The following is a 20,313-nucleotide window of genomic DNA, read 5'->3' on the forward strand; positions in this document are numbered from 1 at the left end:
ACCAATAAAATCCACAGTGATAATCTCTTTGGATGCATTTTCCTAATTGATCTTGTCCGTATCTTACACCCAAATCTTCTCAAAAGGCAGCTCAAACTCAGTGGCAGAGAGTGGTAAGAACAACTTGAAAGGAGGGTGGTGCCTGATCCTCCTCTGTTAGACTCACTCCGCCTTTGGAGCGTTGCGTGTCTAAGCGTTGCGTATCGTTTACATTTCATCCATTAAAAAGGTTCAGCTCAGTTGCATACCTGTCTCTATTTTAAAGAGCAGTATTTGAGAGAAGCTTCCAGGTTAAAGGTGCTTTTTAAACCGATAATGAAATGTAAACACCAGGCACAGAGCAAATTACGCCTCAGAGGAACCTGGGCTCAGACCTGAACCACCAACACAGACAAACCCCCAGTGCACCAGCAGACAGTGTCAAGAGATCTCGGTTACTCACAGAAGCAGCTATGGACACTCATCAACCTAAATCACCTTTTAAAAAACATTTCATGCAGTCCTGGCCACTGCTGCTTTGTCACACATACAATGCAAATGTGTCCCTAAAGCCAGGGAAGACAAGATGCTCAGGAAGTGCAGAAGCACTTTGCCACCAGGAGATGGCCACTGTCCTGCCCGTTTGCTGGGTACTGAGATACCTGTAGGTCTGTGTGTCCCTCAGCGTAAAGCATAGCCCCAGCAGTGAGCCTGGTCTGTCTTTTCCCTCTTTTTGATTCAAAAATTTAAAAAGAAGAGCTGCTGTTGTGGTAAGAACTGTGAGTGTTGGTGCAGGAGACAGGGGCTTTTTAAGCTGCGGAGGATGACAGTGATCTCCCTGAATTGCAAAAGGGGTCAGTATTGTTGCCAGAAAAGTAAAAACGTTTCTTAACATGTTTTTGTCTCCACATGTTTCAGGAGATCACACAAAAATAAGCGTAAACACCAGAAATGTGTTTATTGAATGTACAGGCACAGATATTACGAAGGTAAATGAATCTTTCCTGCTTCTGATATGCTGTAATATCGTCGTTTTCCTGTTGGGTGATTGGGCTCCAAAAAAAAGACCACAATGAATGACCTTGTGGAGCTAACTGCCCCTTTCCAGAGGGCGATATTAATCCTGGGACCACGCGGAACTCCCTTGACACAGTTTCAGGCTGGCTCTATAGACAGTGCTGTATCTTCATCGGATTTGGGTTTTACCGTGTCTTTACACTGATGCTGACTGTTCTGTTTGTACAGGAAAATAATTTAAGTAAATTAGGGGCTTTTTTTTTTGTTGTTGCTGAGCTCTCTTTCCAAATCCGAAAGGCCTTGAAACAAGTAAAATTGTCTATTTTGCTAGAATACTCTTTGTAAAGAATTGTTTTGTCTCCTGCTTAAAATGTGGGCTGAGGGAAGGAAGAGGACACCTTTTCTTCTTAGTTATCTTTTGCAGGCAGGGATGCTGTGCAAATAACTGTCAGCTCGAAGCCTTTCCATATGCAAATTCTGTAACTCAAAGCGAGAAAGCCTAGAAATTACAGTTGCCTCCTCTTGAACATAGGTTGTGGGTTCCTTGATAGTTTCCCTCAAGTGTGTATCGTGACACTGAGTAGCAAAACCGCTTTTAACTTACCCCGCTTCTCAGTGGTGTGTTAACAACGCAGGAGCAGATTCTGAGCAAACTACTGAATAAGTGCTGCTTGCTGCTGCCTGCTTTGAGAGTGGACAGAAAAATAGTTCATGTGAGGGAAATTACACCATGAGGACTCAAAAAACCAACCCTCGTAGGCTGAGAAGTTGATCTGAATCTCGTGATTATGTTCCGTTATACTAATAACAGAATAAATATTAACTAAATAATAATTATTAATTAATATAATAAAAACTAACTGTGAAACAAAAGGTTGTTTGATAATCTGTTACTACACAATGCACAGTCCTTCAGCCTCTACATTGAGCTCTGGTGAAACAACTAATTTGCCTGAAGGTTGGGAGGACCCAGTTGCAGCTGGTCATAATGACCCTGTGTATCTTCAGAGCTGAGCTGAGCAAAGATATACAAATGCTCCAGAATCTTGAAAACCAGATATTTCTAGGTTTTGCCTAAATGTCTCTGCAGCAGAAGAAAAATAGTGTTAAAAATTGATTCTAGTACTCCAGACTAGGGTTGTGGTTGATGAGTTATGAAATAGGATAGAATAGAATGAGGAAAGTGTAAGACTAGAGGGCTTTTTTCCCCCATTTTTTGTGAAGATATTTTGTCTACTTCAACCCAAGGAGATGACAGATTTCAATGTGATTATTATCTTTATTTTGTAGGCAAAAATTGTTCTTGATATTATAGTCACGATGTTTAGTGAATATTGTGAGAAGCCCTTCAGGTGAGTACAAACCTCCAGTCAGAGAGACATGTAATGCTTGGGCTGTGCATTAAAAACATTTTTACTTCTGTGTCTCTGTCTCTCACAGTGTCGAAGCAGCAGAAGTAATTTACCCTAATGGGAAGACCCACATCTACCCGGTAAGCACAGCAATAGCTCAGTATCCTCGAGAACAGGATTTTCACTTCTGAAGCTCCACAGATTTTTGATAAGGCTAAAAATACGGACTCAGGGATACTCCGAAGAGAAGAGTAGGGTTTAAGGTCACCAGAGCTGACCACTGCTGTGGTTTAGAGTTCAGGAGATACAGACTTTTTCAGGAATGAGTCAAGATTGCAATCAAAGGTCATAATCTGTGTCTAAAGCCTTTAAACCTACGTGTTCCAAATCGGGGGAAGTGAATGCAGGAAGAGGTCCTGCAGCCTCAAGCCAGTGGACAACTGAAATCAGCCTCAGCAGAACTGACTTATCAGGTCTGGAAGCTTTAATGCCCTTCAGTTTTAATAACCTTGTCACACACACTGGACGATTCAGTCCTTCCCTCTCTAGACTCCAGCTCCGCAGAGGGCTATAAGGCAGGATGTTGGCGTCACGTGCAGGTTTACTGCACCCAGACCTCTGTGCAGGAACGGAGTCTTCTTTGTTCCCTTAATAAGTGTAAAGAAAGCAATTCCTCCTGTTTCCTGAAAGTAACTGAGGACAAACCAGAGATCTGGTTGTGTTCATAAGATCAGATGTACTGAGCCGGTACAAACTGTTTGGAGGGAAAAAAACTTATTTTTACTGAGAGTTTTTCTAGTGCTTTTTATTTTGACAGTGTCAGTTTTAATCAACAGGGGGAAGCCCTAGAATCCAGGAGAAATAGTCAACTAAAGAGAAACCTCCGCAGTAACCGAAGTGGCTTCCCTAGATAAGAGAGAAAAAATCCCTCAGTTTGAGGTGCTGAGGTTTTGAGGGATTTGGATCTCTAGAAGTTCGAAAACACCTAAGTAAATACATCCCAAACCGCTTTCTTAAATAATGCTGCAAACATTTTAAATAAAATACTGGCATATATTTCTGTGCTGGAACAGAAAGAGAAAGTTTTTTGTCCTTTTCCTCCCCAAAGTCATTTGATCTGTCCTAGGCCATGGCTCTCATGCATGACCATTCGCTGCTGTAGGGCTTTGACTTAGGATGAACTGGTGACTAGAAACTTTCAGCCACTCCGTTCCTTGCATATATCAGAAATTCTCGGAAGTTCCAGTAATGGATTTCATGCTGCATTCAGCCTTCCCGCTTAACCCAGAACAGCTTTTGCATCACGCACTGTAACATGTTTTCAAGAATCCTGTTACCTTAAAATATTAAGTTTAGCCCAATATTCCAGACTTGTCCTCTGGCTGTCGGTTTAGTACCATAATTAGAAGCTAGATTACTGGGATGTCAAGATGGAATCCTCTTAGGTAGAGATAGGAGACATCATGTATGCTGAAAAGCTTTGTCTGTCTTTTTTAGGAACTGGCTTACCGAAAAGAGAAGGTGAAGCCTGAACTTATTAACAAGAAAATAGGAATCAGGTATGTCGCTACAACTGAAAACATAGCTTTCATCAATTACGAAAAAGGTACTAGGAAGCACTGATTATTGCATCGCTTAAAAAACATTTACACTGTGTGACTGTGATTCCTTTCTTAATTTATCAGAAATCCAGGGGTTATCTTGGGTAATTAGATCAGCTCTGTAAGATTTCCTTCCCTGTTTTTAAGGAAAGCAAATGATTCTTTATGGCCTCGCACAATTGTTAGCATGTAAAGAAAACCAACTGTCTCCAGAGTCAGAGCTGGCGCTGGGGGAATGCAGAGTCTTCGTGAGCACGTGGTGGTTCTTCGAGACAGAGGCAATGCAGCAGAAACACTGACCACTTTGGAAAGCCCATCGATAGAGTGCAGGATCCATAAATCACTGCTCTCTTGTTTTGTTTCAGTGAATCTCCATCGAGCCTCGCAAAGCTGCTGACTAGGATGTGTTTGAAGTCACACGTCACCGGGAACGGGAACAGTCTGGAGGTTGAAATCCCTCCCACCAGAGCGGACGTTATCCACGCATGTGATATCATAGAGGATGCAGCGATAGCTTACGGTTATAACAACATTCAGATGACTGTTCCGAAAACGTACACCATAGCTAATCAAGTAAGATTGTCCCTTCAAACGAAGGCTCTGTGGTCAGTCAGTGCCTAGCGCATGCCGGAAGGGCTTTGGGGAAAACAGAACCTCAAAATTAAATATTTTGACGTGCTTTGCCTCGAGAAGTATTTACCATGGGCAGGATACAAAACAGATGCCCTGCTGATTTAAGGAAGTCCCAGACCAGTGGTTGTTGGTACTTGAAAAAAGACAGGGGTTAGTCAGGGAGCCCATATTAAATCTCTAATTGGCAGATTCATTTCCTCAGGCGAGCCCAAAGGCGGCTGGCTGACGCTTTCAGAAATGTTAAGCTCACAAGCACAGTACCGCCCTCCTGAATTCACCGTAATGCAGCAGGAAGAATCACCTCGGGAAAGAAGAGAAAAAAGGGCTTTAGATGGAAGTTGAAAAGTTTTTCTGTTTCGTTTTAGCTCCCCCTCAATAAGCTCACAGAACTGCTGAGACTGGACCTGGCAGCGGCTGGATTCACTGAAGCCCTCACTTTTGCCTTGGTATATTCTATCGATTTAATCTTTTTCTGAGTTGCGTGTTGGAACAGTGATGGAGGGGATGGTCTGGGGATGTGGTGGTGTCTGAATGTACCAGTATTACCCGTTACTGTTTTGGCAGGTGACTGTTTGCTGGTGCTGTTTTGTGAATTTGTAGGTCAGAGAAGTGGAGGGAGTCACCATTCATGCAGCACATAGTTCTAAGTGCAGAGGTGAAAATAGCTGCTGATATCCTGCCTTTAGTTTAACCCAATAGGAATTCCATTTTTTTAGCGCTGAACAGGTAATCTGCTTAAAAAACATTGGATATATGACATTTCTACAGCCGAGGACCTTTAAGAACTCCAGCAGGAGGGTTTTGTAAGATTACGTTCTCACATTCCATATTTGTGTCTGCTGCAGCGGGACAGAACCCCCAGCCTGCTGTGTCCTCAACACGGTATTAAAACACTGCCGTGAGCCCTAGGACTGCGCCACACCACTCTGGAGCCCGGTGTTACATGACACTGCTTATTATCTGTGCATACATATCTGGTTTTTGGGCTGAGCCCCAAATTACCCTGGTACATAACGACACTGCTTCTGCCAGGCGCTCCAGTTGAGCCAAAGTGCGGTTAGTTATGTCGCTGGAACGTCCTGTGGTTCAGGTACACACCTGAAAGCTGTTTCACAGTTTTCTTCTCCTAAGGTCAGCATTCGTTTAACACTGCATTTTTTTTTTTTTATTCAATAATCCACTTTTTTAGAAGGTATCTGCTTATTTTCCTTACATCTGGCCTATTTTCAGAGTGCCAGAGCGAAGGGAACACTTCTGGGAGACCACAGTGCATCAGCAAATCCCCCATTACATGCCTAGTCTGCTGTTGGTTTCTTTAATAGATTAATAAAGCTATAAATGCTGGAAATCTGGTGTTGATTCAGCAGCAGCATCTGTTGCTGCGTGTGCGCAGACGCCGCCTGAGCCCGAAGTGTTTGTACTGCTTTACTGATCTGCTGAAAAATGTACCTCCAGGATAAGGGCTCTCAAAGTCCTCCGGCTCAGAAAAATGAAAACAGCAGCAACGAGCGCTAAGAATCCTGTGTGGCTGTGAAAACTGGAGGCTTGGCCAAAGGACCGGTTCCTCATAGACCTGACTTTGTGTCCACAGCCCTCAGGGATCGTTTTCTTTGTGAGCACTCGGGTACCAGTCCCTTTCCATGTGCTATTTTCAGAATAAAATACTTCACTGCTGCAAGTCAGGGGCAGATTCTGAGCCTCTCATTTTTAGAACAGATGACAGTGATCCATGACAGAAGCCTAAATAAATTCTTGCCTTTTTTTGTTTTGTTAAACTAGCTTTGCTTTGGCCAGTAATTAACATTTGTAGATAAACTAGTTTGCCTACTTTGTCTTAATATTTCATTATGAGCGAGTGCTGCCCACGAGAGTGTGTGTTATGGGGCCTCAGAGCAAGTGCTGCAATTGCTCTGTTCGTTCTTGATGTCGTATTTCATCCCTGGCTCACTGTCTATTTTAACAGCCTGACCTTGGCGGTGTGTTTATCTCTTCCCCTCAGTGCTCTCAAGAAGACATTGCAGATAAACTTGGCATGGACATCTCTGCAACGAAAGCAGTGCGCATCGCAAACCCCAAAACGGCCGAGTTCCAGGTGAGAGGATTCAGGTCAAATTTTGACAGCAATATTAAATACAGAATCCAAGACAAAGAGGAGGGAAAGGTACAAAGGGAACTGCTAGACCTGGCAATGTCTAAACCTCCTGAGCTCTGCATAGGAAACGGTTATTTAAAAATTATTAACCATTATTGCTCAGCTTTTTTAAGGAATTCCATATTGCTCTTTAAGTATTTTATGCCCATTTCTAGATTATTTGATCTGGAATGAATATTCCTGCTACTTTGGTTCTGCCTCTATCACTGATCAGCAGGTATCAAGGTATTTCAATTGCACATAATATTTCCAAAGCAGCACTTAGTATTTACCCTCTCCATAAGCGCGATTAAATTATTGGGAATTTTTTGGCACTTTTCTCTGTTACTTGTTTTTCTACCCTGCGCTGCAGCAGCTCGAGAAGCATCTATGAAACGGTACTGATTCCTAAGCTCACAGACATGCTCCTTCAGAAAACACGAGCTAAAGAACCTGCAGAGAACGTAGATTTTCAGGTTTACTAATTCTAAAGCAAAGGTGATTAATCATAAGAGACACGTGCAGTATTTGCACTGGGCTAGTTTTAAACTCTCGTTACAAATGAGCAAAACAAAACTCAACTGAAGGCAGTGCCCCTGGGCTGCTTTGGAAGGAGTTCCGCTTGCATTCCCGATGTTTGTCCTGCAGGTGGCACGTACCACCCTCCTCCCCGGGCTCCTGAAAACCATCGCTGCCAACCGCAAGATGCCCCTGCCTCTGAAGCTCTTTGAGATCGCCGACATTGTAGTGAAGGATCCCGACACAGGTGAGAGGAGTTCCTCAGAACCCTTGGTAATGGACACACCGAATGGTAACAGCAAGTAAATGTGTGTTTCTTCAGAGATCTAATAGTCGTTACATCCTACGTTTTCTTTTTTATTTAGGTGCACAGTGCAGGAATCAAGAGATTGACCTAACCAGCTAGATTTTACAGTGGCTAGAGACACAGTTCCATCTTAAATCTCTCTCAAAAGTGCAAGCAGGGACCTTGCAAATGTTTTTAGGTATCTAAGTATCTCTTAAAATCTATCAAGAATCCTGCAAGGGTAAACGCAAGACAACCTTGCACCAAAACAGAACCCGCTCTAAGTTACTTATGTTGATGCAGCCATTTTTTACTTGCTCTTAACCTTCGGTTTTTATCAGGGCTTTAGCTTGGGACAGAAGCTGCCTGCTGGTAATGTTTAAGTGGCACAAACCTTGGAAAGCAGTAAACACCGAGGGCACACTGCTGGCACGGTACCAGAGCCTGCTTACACTGCTAAGACGGGCAGTGCTGGGCCAGCTGAAGAGCAGCCTGTCTCCAGCCCAGGAACAGCAGGTTGTGCGTGCAGACACATTCCAGATTTCCAATTCAGAGGAAAATATTGGGGTCAGTGGTTCAACATGTCTCCCTTTCCCATCATCTTTGTATTTGTCCTCCACAAACCAATCTGAAGAATTCAGCCGGTAGCACAGGTACAGGGCAAAGCACGGAGCAAGTCTGTCTATAAAAACAGATAAATAAAGCTCCTCGGTATAAAATTTCCCTTCTCATCTATAAAAAGATTTTCCTTGTCTTTCCACTTCATCCAGCTGTGCTGAGAAAATGAAGTTTTGTCTCCATGAAAAAGGCTGACATTACTTTCCATTCAGCAGCAGAAACGCTTCTGTTGTTTCTTTATCTGGTTTCAGACTTTAGTGGTTGTGTTTAAGGTATCTGGGGTCTGCAAAACAAAGGTTTATATAAGGCATAAACAAAACAGCAAGTAAATTGCTTTGGTGATGAATTTAATTTGTAGATTACTTTCTTCTCTTTAAGAAAAAAAGCCTTGCCAAGCAAAATAAGCTGTTTTAGCAAACCATGTAGGCTTTTTCTTATTAAACACAGAGAGTCTGGTGGCGCAGCTCACTGCTCGCTGGGCACGCAGTTAGCTAGAATGAAAAAACTGGCGGTGCAGCTGGCAGCGTAGCCTCAGCATTCCTCAGAACCAGGAGCGGGGCTGTCGGTCTTGGACGAAGGATCATGTTTATTCCAGCTTTATAAAATTTGCACATTAAATTGACCCGTTCCTTTCATTTGTGGTAATTGTAGCTCTTGATGGCTGTCACGTAGGTGGATGGCTGCTCAACCGTTTTATAAAGACTGAGTTTGTAGTGCTTCTTTTTGACGGGAATCATTGCAACAGAGGAAAGGTAAAGGCTCCAGGGGCAGCAGCTTTGAGCAGCCCCTCACGGGCTGAGCACTTGCAGACTCTGAACAGCATCCAAAATTGTTTCTTGTGTTGTGTTTAGAATAACTACTGCCTTTCCCAAATTTAATTCCACAATTAAACTTGCCTAATAAATGGTTTGGAATGGGAGGGGGGAGAGGAATAACCGGTAACTCTGCGAACACTGAAAAACGTGGGGTTGTCCTCTGACATATGGAATGAGATTTCCTGCAGAACGTTTATGTCATCAGACGGACTAATTTAATTTTATTATTTCATGATTCTGGCATGCAGAATTTCCAATTAATAATTTAAAAAGTCTGGGTCAGAAGAGTTCTGACACTAACTGTATTTGAAATGGCATCTTGTAGTCATTGGTGTGTGATGAACATCGCTCTTTCGAACCCACTGGTTCTTGTAATGTATCTCCACGCCCAGAGCTCACGCTTACCAAGGTGAACCAAACAGATTTCTCTTCAGACGTGTCTGGCAGAAAGGTTCGATGCACTAAATTAGCAAAATGTGTGCCAGATTTGATATAACTGAATGGAACCAAACCCAGGCAGAAACAGTTCTTAAGGCAGGAGGAAACGTGCAATGCCAGATAGTCGCTTCAGGCAGGAGAGTTACACTAGTGCAGCGTCTAAACCAGCACCACACAGCACCAGCCCTGGCAGGGAGTACCCCTTCTCTCCCTTACCACAACGAAAGAAATGAATCCGTTAGGAAGTCGTCTCCGACCAGTGGTCTTGGAGAATCTGGCAGAGCACACTGAGCACAACCGCCCTCGCTTGGGAGTGCAGCTGCTGCTGTATCTCGAAGCCTTCTCCCAAACTGTCTGGAAGCTTTAGTTCCACGCAGAAAATAGTTGGGGTGTTTTGTGAGACAGAGTTGAATGAGCAGGTGCCTCCTTTCAGATCTCCCAGTCACGTTTCTGAAGCATCTCTCATGTGGAAGGGAGCAGAGTACAACACTGCTTTATCTTCCCCTGTGCTCTTTTGGCTCACGGAGTCCTGCCCAGCTGCCCATCCTCGGGATTGTTTTTCAGCAGCATCCCCGGGAAGCGCTTTGAAGTCTCAGGAATACACATATATGTATAATTTAGGTTGACATACTTGGCAGGCTCGTTTGAAAAATAGAAATGTTTCATGGCATGACACAAGAGATCTCTTAAGTGAGTTATAAAGAGCTGAAGCATTTCTAACATCCGCCAGCTTTTGTCTGCAGTTCCTAATACTCGCTTTTTTTTCCTTACTATCGCCTGTAGCAAATGAACTTCACGTGTTGTAATATAACTCTATAAAGGAGTCGGTTTTCTAACAGCTTTTTTGGGTGCTTGAAAAATGCATCCTTCCCTTGACCAAGGATTTCTACAGCTGAAAACAGGAGGCATAAAAATTGTTGCTTATGTTTATTTCTGATGCTTTAGTTAAGAATAATGATCTGAGGGCACCACTGACTATCTGCATAATCATGGCATTAAAATCTGGACAGTTGTCACAACTTTTGCTAGCAGAGTGACTTGCAGAAAGAACTGAATGCCATGTGAAAGCATATGAACTTCCAGAGGAAGAGGAGAGTCACATAGAGAGCCCTTCCCTGGTTCAGCACAATTTACCCTCGTACACGCCAGCCTTGATGAACACACGCTTGCACTTGAACCTTGACAAGGTAGAGACCTGAAGGCAGTGAATGAGTGCACTATGTTAATAGGTATTTTGAATTTCTCTGCTACTAACTGGGCTTGAATTTCTTTATCACAACTCTGTGCTTGATACCTGTCACTGCACAGAAGATACTTGTATGTAATAATCCTGTTTCCTGCCCTGCTTTAAATCTTTCCTTACATTTCTGACTGTGAGAGTCCAGTGGGTTAAAGAAATCCCATCATTTCCCTGGATTATACGACCGGTGTGTCAAAGAAGCCATTTTACATACTCATTTCTCCTTTCAGCTTCATGGTACAGCAGAAGAAAACTGATGCAAAAGGCAAGGTTGGAAACATGATAAAATTCCACAGATAACATAATTGTTTCCTCCTTCTTCAGATGTTGGTGCAAGAAACTACAGGCATTTCTGTGCAGTTTATTACAACAAGAGCCCAGGGTTTGAGATCATCCATGGTTTGCTGGACAGGGTCATGCAGCTTCTTGAAGTGCCACCAAGCGAAGAGAATGGCTACACGATCAAGGCGACTGAAGGTAAGGAAGCCAGAGCTGCAGTGCCCAGCAGAGCTCAAATGCTGCTCTGCAGCCTGCGGTGGTTTGGGGGTGTTCTCAGCAGCGGGCATGCTCTGGTACTGCAGTGTGAGGAGGTGACAAGGAACAGGCATTAGCTGCATTCCCCAGTTGTGAAACGGGATTGCTCTCTTTCTGTGAGCTGCTCCGAGTAGTTCCACATGAACTGCAAGCTGATGGCTTTTTAAGGAGACTTACAGGAAGATGTGTGCCGTGAGCTCCACGGGCTGTTCAGAATGACCTAATTAATCTGCCGTAGGTGGGAATTCTCTGGGTGGATGAACATGCCAGATACCCACTGCGCCTCTTCAGTTAACAGTGCCTGGAACACACAACTTCTTCACCTTTCCATTTATAGCTTTATCTGTAGCTTTTATTTAGCTGTACCTTTATATATTCATATGAAGATACAGGCCTTATCTGTCTTTTATTCAAAGACCTGCTGCCTTTGAGACGGAACCTGCTGCTTAGGCACGTAGTTGTATAACAGCCCTCCTCCAGACAGGGTGAGCTGCACATGAATTAAAAATAACAGCCTTAAGTGCAAAATCTCCTCTGTGTATGAGCACGTAAGAGAGCAGGCAAGCGGCGTGACCCCGTTTCTTCACCGGGAGAGCATAGCTGGATGCGAGAGAGCATCAGCAACGCATCTATTCTGCTCCCTGAAATAACAGTGTAGTAAAGGCGAGAATGCGGGGAGAGCAGCTGTGATTCTACTTACACATCACACACTGGTGTTTGGCGATAGGAGATGCTGGCTCAGATTGACCCAGCTTGAAGAAGTGCCTCCGTTCCACACTCAGAGGAGCGGGTGGCTCTGACAGAGTCCCCAGCAGCCTGATCCAGCTTGTCTCTTCATAGAACTTTAACGAGGAACTGCTAGATGTCTCCCTGGTTCGCAGTGCCACCGCTGACACAATGCAAACACCTCAGCAAAGTGCTCTCCTAGCGCTTCAGCACACACTTGTGTCGTGTATTGACACTTCTTTTTTTTTCCTCTGGTTTTCTGACAAAGCCCTGTGGTTTGCCCAGCATTATTTTGGCCAAACTCTCAGAGGTTTATTAGAATATTATTAACAGGATTCCCAGGTTGACCAGAGGAACATGTTGTACTTCTTGTTCTAATTTTGCCAAGCACTGAACCAGTACCAGCAAAGCTTTTTGTGTGGAAGGGAGGTGTGGGAGCTGAGTACTCAACTGTCAAACAGAACTGTTAGATTGCTTTGCAAAACTCTTCTTATTTTTTAATAGACATATCAAGAGTTTGCTTTATATTGAAAGTATTTGCAAGTGGTTTATCTCCTGTCCTGGAGCATTTCAGTGATGTGCAGGTGGCTCCAAGAAAGTGGAAAAAAAAGACCTCAAACAAAATCCTAACACAGTGAAGGGGTTATTTCCAGACACTGGTGCCGCGCAGTATTCCCGATGCTGTGGGATCTGTAGAGCCCGTTCCAAACCCCGCACTCCCATGCCATAACTCCACAAAGCGTCGAGTGTAAAGGACAGATTATACCTTGTCATGTGCAATATATTACAAGCAGTTTGTGGCTTTTGGCTATAGGCAAAAAAAATTTGCCTACTACTTTCTGCCTCACCAGTGATTCAGAAACTCTCCTGCCATGGCACGAGGGTTCCTTGCAGTGCTCCTGACATTGGAATTTAACCTTGGTGACAGTGCAGGTGGCTGATGCTCTGGTGCCATCGTGAATGCAGCGTCACTGCACCAACCTAAGAGACCTTCACTGCAGAGATGGTGCAAGTCAAAGTAGTGTGGGGAGGTTCTGTTTTTTGCTTGGGTTTAGGTTTTTTTAAACTTGCTTCCCAATCTTTCAGTTAAGCACATGAGAAAATGTCAGCAGGTGATGGAGCGAGGCCAACTGATCAGCGAAAAAAACATACCCTGTCCCATCGTAAGAGACTGCAGACACTGAAATCATTCAGAGTAACAACACAGTTTACTTCAGAGGCTTTAAATCCTGACACTACACATGGCAGGGATTTTTAGACACATCTTTATGGAGCACACGCGCTTTTTTATTAACTGTGCCAAATTAAAATTTGTACAGTGAGAGCTGGGTTTATCCGATGACCGAGGAGGAAGGATCCTCCATACTTTGTGTGTGTTCCTAAGCAAACTCCCAGCCTAGGAAGCAGCACAGTGTGCAGGTAGGGGTTAGGCCAGCTGATTTTATTCCTTGTGTAACCGATTAAAATAGTCCCAGTGATTACCAGAGAACAATACAGGGAAAAAATACGGTTTTAAATGAGCATCAGAGAAAGGGACAGAGATGTGCTGGGCACAGATTTGCCTCTTTTCCACAGTCCCTCTGGGAAACAAAATGCCAGTACTACAGTCCTGCCCGGTCCATATGCGCAAACCACGGATATTTAAGCCCCTTCTGGTGTCCCACCACCTCGGTGCCCCGTGGTTTGACCTGAAGGTCAGAGCCTTTGCACCTCTAGAGCAGCACCTGTGAGGAACCTACAGATGCTAGAAAATACGGGTGAAATTGTGATGTTCCCCTGGCCTTTGCGCTATGCTTCAGTGTAACCTGAGCTAGGTCATAAACGGAGACAAGCTGTTTAGAGCAGCCTTAAGGGAGACAGGGCTTTGAGGGACTGGATTCAGGGATTTCAGCATCCATTTGGCACTCCATGCTTTGCAGTGTCTTGAAGTTACTATGGAATTGTTTCTTTTTTCTTATTACCACTAAACATACAGAACTACATACAGATCTGTACTGATCTTTACAATTTCTTAATGGTGGTGAGCAGGAGGTAGACAAAATAAATTCAAGCATTAAGCATTAAAAATGTGGGGAGAGCACCACCAAATTTGGTCACATATAGACAGGTAATTTAATAAATTTTTTATTTTTTAGTTCACTTTCATGGGTTTGTGCTCCCTTGAATGGCAAGCTAGAGGCATTCTGATAATGCTGTTGGAAAGTATTCTTAATTTCATGTTTAATTTTGAGTTTTCCACAACATTTTGGCCATCTCATGCTACTGAATGATTTATGAAAACAAAGGTTCACAGAAAACATTAATGGTAAGTGCGTGCATCGATGGCTGCCCCACTGCCTTCCCTGACAGCAGGGATAACTCGATGAAATAGCATTAATCCACCCAAAAACAATCCCTCAGTAGTGGGAGCTTGAGACATGAGCTTCCTTCAGTAACCGACTGTTGGTTTTCAAATAAAAGGGAGAGATTGCGCTTCTTTCTTTCCCTGTCCTTATTTAATTAAGTGGAAGGTGTGGCAAAGAGGATTGTAATTCCACAGTCAATCACAGGAATGGCTTAGCTGTGAAATTCAAGGTGTGATAGTTACCTCCATAACTCTGAACGTCCATAAACACTCGCTTGTATAATAACAATTACATAACAAACAACTTTGAAATAAGGTTTAGACGTGAACCTCGACTCACAAGGCAAGAGGAGGGAACTCCAGGACTAATTCTGAGTTACGTGGGTAGAATTGAACCCCGGCATCTCTCTCTGGTGATCAGTTTAAACTGGGAGACCGATACACAGGTGTTTAGGTCCTATGTTGAACTTGGCATTACTAATTCCTTGTTTATTTTAAGGACCTGCAGCTTGGTTGCTCTTAACAGGAATCCTGGCCTTTCAGTTCCCTGCCTTGGCAGCCACCACATGAACATCAGTAATTGAGTATTTATTCAGAGATAACGAAAGTCAATGTGCCAGGTGTACTGTGAAGCCTCCAAATATCATCTGTGACACACTAGAAGACATCAGTCGGTATCAGTCAATTCTTCACCCATTTAATCCATCAGCATGCAAAAATAGATGCTCTGTGGGTGATGCTGCATCCTTGTAGTTGTGTTTATAGTCTTTCAAAGTCTTCGTGTTACCCCCGCTCTGCGAAGGACTCTCAGAAGACCAGCACTGACCATTGCATCGCTCCATTTTAAGGCATCTTGCGAACTTGGGTGTTAGTCGCTAGTTCTTGTGGCTTTTCCAGTGTTGGCCACTGCTTTGAGATCTCATGAATTTCTGATTAATTTCCCGTCCTTTTCTCTTGAGCAGTTTTTCCTGCAGCATCAAGGGAGCTTAGTTATGGGAATGACTCAAAATTAAATTAAATTATCCAATAAAGTGGGTGTGGCCGCTCACTTTACATCCCTTTAATTGTCTGTTACCCCTGTTCTTTATTTCCTTCCTCTAAATACAGGATTTCAGATTTACAGGAACTAAATCCCTACGAACTTTGGCCAAGTTTACTTCTGTCTTACGAAGCATCTTCCCACACTAGTGCTGAATCCTCAAGTGTGGTTGTACCTGGATCTACTGCCCGTACGAGGAGCATGTTACGCCCCTGCCATAAGGAGTATGGTTTGTTGAGTCCTAGTTTGACAGATGCACATGTTTGAAAGGATGAACTTTAGGTACTTACAGAGGGGTAAAAACAGCCAGGCACAGAGGAGAATGTATTCAGCTGTGGTTGTACATGAGGGTTCTTAGGAGGTGGAAGAATTAGTATTTTCTCACCCACTCCCTGAGATGCAGGTTAATAAAAATGCAGCCATTTGTTGCAAGATGATGAATCGACTGACAGCTGCAGCCTTGGGGATGGTTCTCCACATTTCCCGTCCTCGTTGTCTGCGCGAGGACTTGGCTGTTTAGCTCTATTTTTGGATACCCAACACACAGGCCAGGTAAATAATTGATTGTCCCTTTGCCCTCTCCTGCTGTGCCTGTATGGGGCAGCTTTTGAAAGAACATCAGAAGTCAGACTGAAAGATGTCCTTTAGACAGAGGACTTTTTCCTATAACACAGATACTGCTTGTGGCATCTTTTCAAGAGTTAATCTTTGGCAGGGAAAAAAATAAATCTAAGGCACCTACCTTAAATTGGATTGTACTGATTTGAATATCCTGACAGGCTTTTTTCTGGGCATGGAAGCATATGGGGGAGGAACTGCTGACAGTGGGCAGCTGAAAAGAGCGATGGGTCTTTTGAAATACTACCTGGTCTCTCAAAACTGCTCTTCAGCCTACCTGCCAAGGGCAGGAATTAGTAAAAGTAAAAAACCCGTCTAGGTTCACAAAACTAAACTCCCTCCAGTGCAGCCGGGGAAAATGTTTCCCCAGGTGAGTCGAGTTGAGGTGGTAAAAGGGCAGCTGCAGTGACTAAAGGGATGGAGGATGAAGAAGAAATACTTTGGAGGCCAGATGAGCTCTGCTCTATTACCTTCTTAAGCGTCAGCTTCCGCTGTCCCTTCAAATTATAGGGACAGAGGGGGGTTGAAGACTTAGCCCAACAGTAGGCCTGTAAGGCTACTTTAATCTTTTTCCTTTTCAAAAGGAGAGTAAGGAAAAGAAACTGTGCAAGGTGTTTGACAACAAAGAGTGCAGGGGACTTGGAGCTCTTTGAGAGTCAATTAGCCAGAAAATGTGCTAAAGACTACATGCTCGATTGGATTATTGGCCAAAGAATTACCCCAGAGCAATCAGAGCGCCTGGTGCCTGAACGCAGAGAGGCAATTACAGATTCTGAGGACATGCTACAGAAGCTTTAATTAAAGGTCTTCTTTCTACATCGCTGAACATTGGAAATTAAATTCTTACTTGCAGCCACAAGCAGTAGCTTTTGTCTCTCGCCCGCGCGTAGCACGTCAGGCTGGCTTTGGCATCTCCTCTTTGGGAGCACATATTGTGTTTCACCCCACCCCTTCTCGTAACCGCCGTAGTTATACTGCTGACATATTAAGAGAGGATTTCCACTGCCAGACCTTCTGGCTTCCTCTGGCCTTGTATAGCTCACTGACTGCAAGGACAATACCATCTCTGACCGGGTTTCAAGGTGAAGTGTACAAGGCACTGTTGGTGTGCAAAAGCAATTAGCCATACCAAGAGCCATAAATCTGTTATCCTTAAAACAGGGGGTATAAGAAACTACAACTTTTAAAGGAATTTTGGTTCTCGATATACTTGATGGTACAACCAACCAGACCTACAAGAGCAGCCTTTCCACCAGCAAGCAAATGCAGCCCCTTCCCAGCACACCTGCTTCTGACAGTGCCTCTGGGGCTTCTCCAGGACAGCCACGCTCTTCTCCACCACGCCGTTCTTGGTCAGCTCAGAACTCCTGCACCAGCTTTGCTAGAAATCCAAACCACCATTGCTATTTACTCAATAATACAAGAAACACACAAAGCAGGAAAAAACAACCCTTACCTTGGTTTCCTGGTTCTGTTGGTGAATCCTCGTGTTTGCTGTGGCTCTGTGGGCTGCTCAGGTTCTCCTGCAGCCCCTGGCTGGTCCTTAGCACAGTGAGGTTCCTCTGGCTCAGGTCTCCTTTTGTAGTTGTGGATGGTCCCTCAGTCAAAGCACTCCTGCCGGCTGCAGAAGGCTCGTTTCTCTTTTCCCCCCTTTCTGCTCAGATTTGTCATGTTCCTTTTGAGTTTTTTCTCTCTTTATGTGTTTTCCTCTCCATGTGTTTTTTGCTTGCCACATGGGTGGTCAAAGGAAGAGTCTCTAAGCTGAGGAGGACCATAGGTCCCCATCTGTGGGCTGCAGGCTGGAGGCCCTTTTGGGAGTCAGGAATATACTTGGAAGCGTTCTGCAGCGCAGCCAATTATCATCATAATAGTTTCATTATTAACCAGGGTTCATAAACTCTCTGAAAACCTGTTCCTCAGCTCATGTTTCCTTGGTGCAAGAGCCAAGTGTTGACCGGACAGATGGGGACCCTAAAGCTTTAACAGGGGTTTTTTTTGTTTATTTGCTTATTGTCTGATCTCTTCCAGTCACAGAGCTACGCCCTGTGAGTGCCGTGACTGCAGAGCACCAGGCACACAAGTGACTGCGCTGGGCAGTCACCAGCATTCAGGGTTAGCTTCTCAGGAAACAATCGGCAACGCGAAGGGAGCAGCACTTTGGGGAGCCAAGTGTTCCCCCCTGGTCTTGGTCCAGCCTCGGCTGCAGCACGCTCGGAGCCCTTCGAATGTGCGCTTTCATGGGAAAGGCTCCTGCCAAACCCACAGCTTGCCTCTGTCTCCTCCCCTCTCCACGTGGAGACCCACCACCTCCCTTCGGGCCGTGGAGGGTGATTCAGCACTCTTGGTGTTGTGAAGCTGTGCTCTGAGCTCCTGGGAAGGAGGGGTAGACTTCACTGGGGTTGTGAGTTTGGGGTATAATGTTGTGAAGTGCCATCAGTTTTCAACATCTATCACAAATTCTTATTCCATTAAAGGCAAGGGAGCTCCTGCAGTTCACCTTCCAAGGAGGGTCAGCAAAGGTGGACGTGAGGCTTCAAGTGCCCCCTGCTGCCTCACTTCTGCCTGGGAGACCAACAACTGGGGATGCCGGGATGGCAGAGCGTTTCTTGTGCCTGAAAACACAGAACTGTTCCGCTCTGCAGGAGGTGGCACAGCTTTTGAGGCTGCCTTGGGTAGACGGGCTGAGTGTAGCGTTATTTTAGGCCCCATCCAGATGTCTCCAACAGGTTTAAAACCAGTTAATTCTCATTATATCATTGGGCCTAGACATGTGAGAAGATAACGGAACTTTTCCAAAGCTCAGAAGACTGGACAAGACAGACTGACATCGTGTCACAGCTCTTCTTCCCTACCATTTTACAGTGGGGTCCCACCTATCAGCTTCTGCTGGGTTCTCACTCTCGTGCCTGTTTAAGCTGTCGGTCGAGTTGCCGTATGTGCTGCTCACACCCCTGGGACGGGAAAGCCGTAACCGCCACCTGCAAGAGGGCTGTATTTTGAGGTGATCTGAAAGACACCAGCCTGTAGGTGGTGTTGCTGCGGTCATTCACCGCTGGATTTCTCCAGGCAGCCAAAATTGAAGCACATGGTTGAGATAAGTTGTGCTTGCAGCCAGATGGACAACAAAAAGACCTAATTGCTGCTCTTGTTCTTGTAGCTGCAAGTTGTGACCGCAAACCTGGCAGGAGACACCGCTTCCATGAGCTGTTCCTACTGGGGAGCTAATGAAGAACCTGTCTCTGGGCTTGACCCCCAGTGATCAGTGCTGTGAGAATGTTCCTGAGCTCTGAGGTTAATTTGACCCTTTATCACCTTCTTAAGTAGCTCCTTGTAAATGCAGGGAAGTGCCCTGAGCTGGTTCTGAACCGCAAACAGCTTTTGGAGCAAGCAGAGAGTGTCATTTGCCATCAGGAATTGGTAGGATGCCTTTGCAGGATGCAGAGGGTGCCAAAGGGCACATGCCGTGTCGAGAGCGGGCAGGGAACAGTTCCTAAGCTGCTGCCTTCATCCTGGCACAGGAGCACGTGGAGCAGGGACGTTCCTCATCCGCACGGATGCAGCCTCGCATACACTCGGTAACCAGCTCTTCTTGTAGAAGACACGTGGTTGGATTTTAGCCTATCAAGATAAAGGTGCAGGAGGAGCTGTAGGGTTCCGTGGCCTTGTCTCACTCCTTCCTCTTCCCTCCCTGCCGCACCGCTCACGGGAGGTCCTGCACGCTGTACCTGGCTTCCTTGTGGAAGAGGGGGCTTCGGAGGGAGCAGCTTGCTGGTTTGGTTGGGTTTTGTCTTCTGAAGGGCTCTCAGATAAAAATGCCCCCTGCCTTGGGACAGAGCCAACCGAACTGCCGGCATAGCTGCTCCAGACCAGCTTGGGCGTACTGCTGGCACAGCCCCCACTGCTGGAACAGCCCACGGCAGGAACTCACCTTCCCTATGCACATTTCTCTGGCAGTAGTGACTTAGTCAAAACACCTGGAGCGTGAAGAACGCCCACGGTTTGGGCTTCACGTTTTATTTTTAACTCGAAAGTGTTTCCTTGTTCTCTATCAGTTGTGGCAACTGTTAATGCAGGAGAAGTGAGAGCCCCCTCAGCATCGTGGCACAGAGGCGGGTTTAATACTGGGAGCTTTGTTCCTCGTGTTAAATGCCTGTTGACTCCCCTGGCCCAGGAGATGCTGATCCTTCTCTCTTCCTGTGCAGGCTCTGCATTCTTCCCTGGTCGCTGTGCTGAGATCTTCGCCAAAGGGCAGAGCATTGGGAAACTCGGAGTGCTGCACCCCGACGTGATCACCAAGTTCGAGCTGACCATGCCGTGCTCTGCCCTGGAGATCAATATTGAGCCCTTCGTGTGAAGATGGGACTCGAATCCTCCTGCAGCCACTGCTGCCACCCGCGGCACCCTCTGGTCTTCCGTCTTCCTC

General features: G+C 45.2%; 1 protein-coding gene across 1 annotated transcript in view; it reads left to right on the forward strand.

The window, feature by feature from the left end:
* FARSB (phenylalanyl-tRNA synthetase, beta subunit) overlaps positions 1–20,313 on the forward strand; it is a gene marked incomplete at its 5' end in the record, with an annotated part of 22,256 nt that extends 1,943 nt beyond the window's left edge. Inside the window, 10 exons of the mRNA XM_010131519.1 lie at positions 898–968; positions 2,287–2,348; positions 2,437–2,488; positions 3,846–3,907; positions 4,315–4,522; positions 4,948–5,028; positions 6,582–6,674; positions 7,362–7,479; positions 10,954–11,106; positions 20,093–20,313. Of these exons, the coding sequence (XP_010129821.1) occupies positions 898–968; positions 2,287–2,348; positions 2,437–2,488; positions 3,846–3,907; positions 4,315–4,522; positions 4,948–5,028; positions 6,582–6,674; positions 7,362–7,479; positions 10,954–11,106; positions 20,093–20,244 (1,052 nt within the window). The remainder of the gene's footprint in view (positions 1–897; positions 969–2,286; positions 2,349–2,436; positions 2,489–3,845; positions 3,908–4,314; positions 4,523–4,947; positions 5,029–6,581; positions 6,675–7,361; positions 7,480–10,953; positions 11,107–20,092) is intronic.

The sequence above is a fragment of the Buceros rhinoceros genome, unplaced genomic scaffold (genome assembly GCF_000710305.1).
Source record: "Buceros rhinoceros silvestris isolate BGI_N320 unplaced genomic scaffold, ASM71030v1 scaffold3790, whole genome shotgun sequence".
Taxonomy (NCBI): Eukaryota; Metazoa; Chordata; class Aves; order Bucerotiformes; family Bucerotidae; genus Buceros; species Buceros rhinoceros.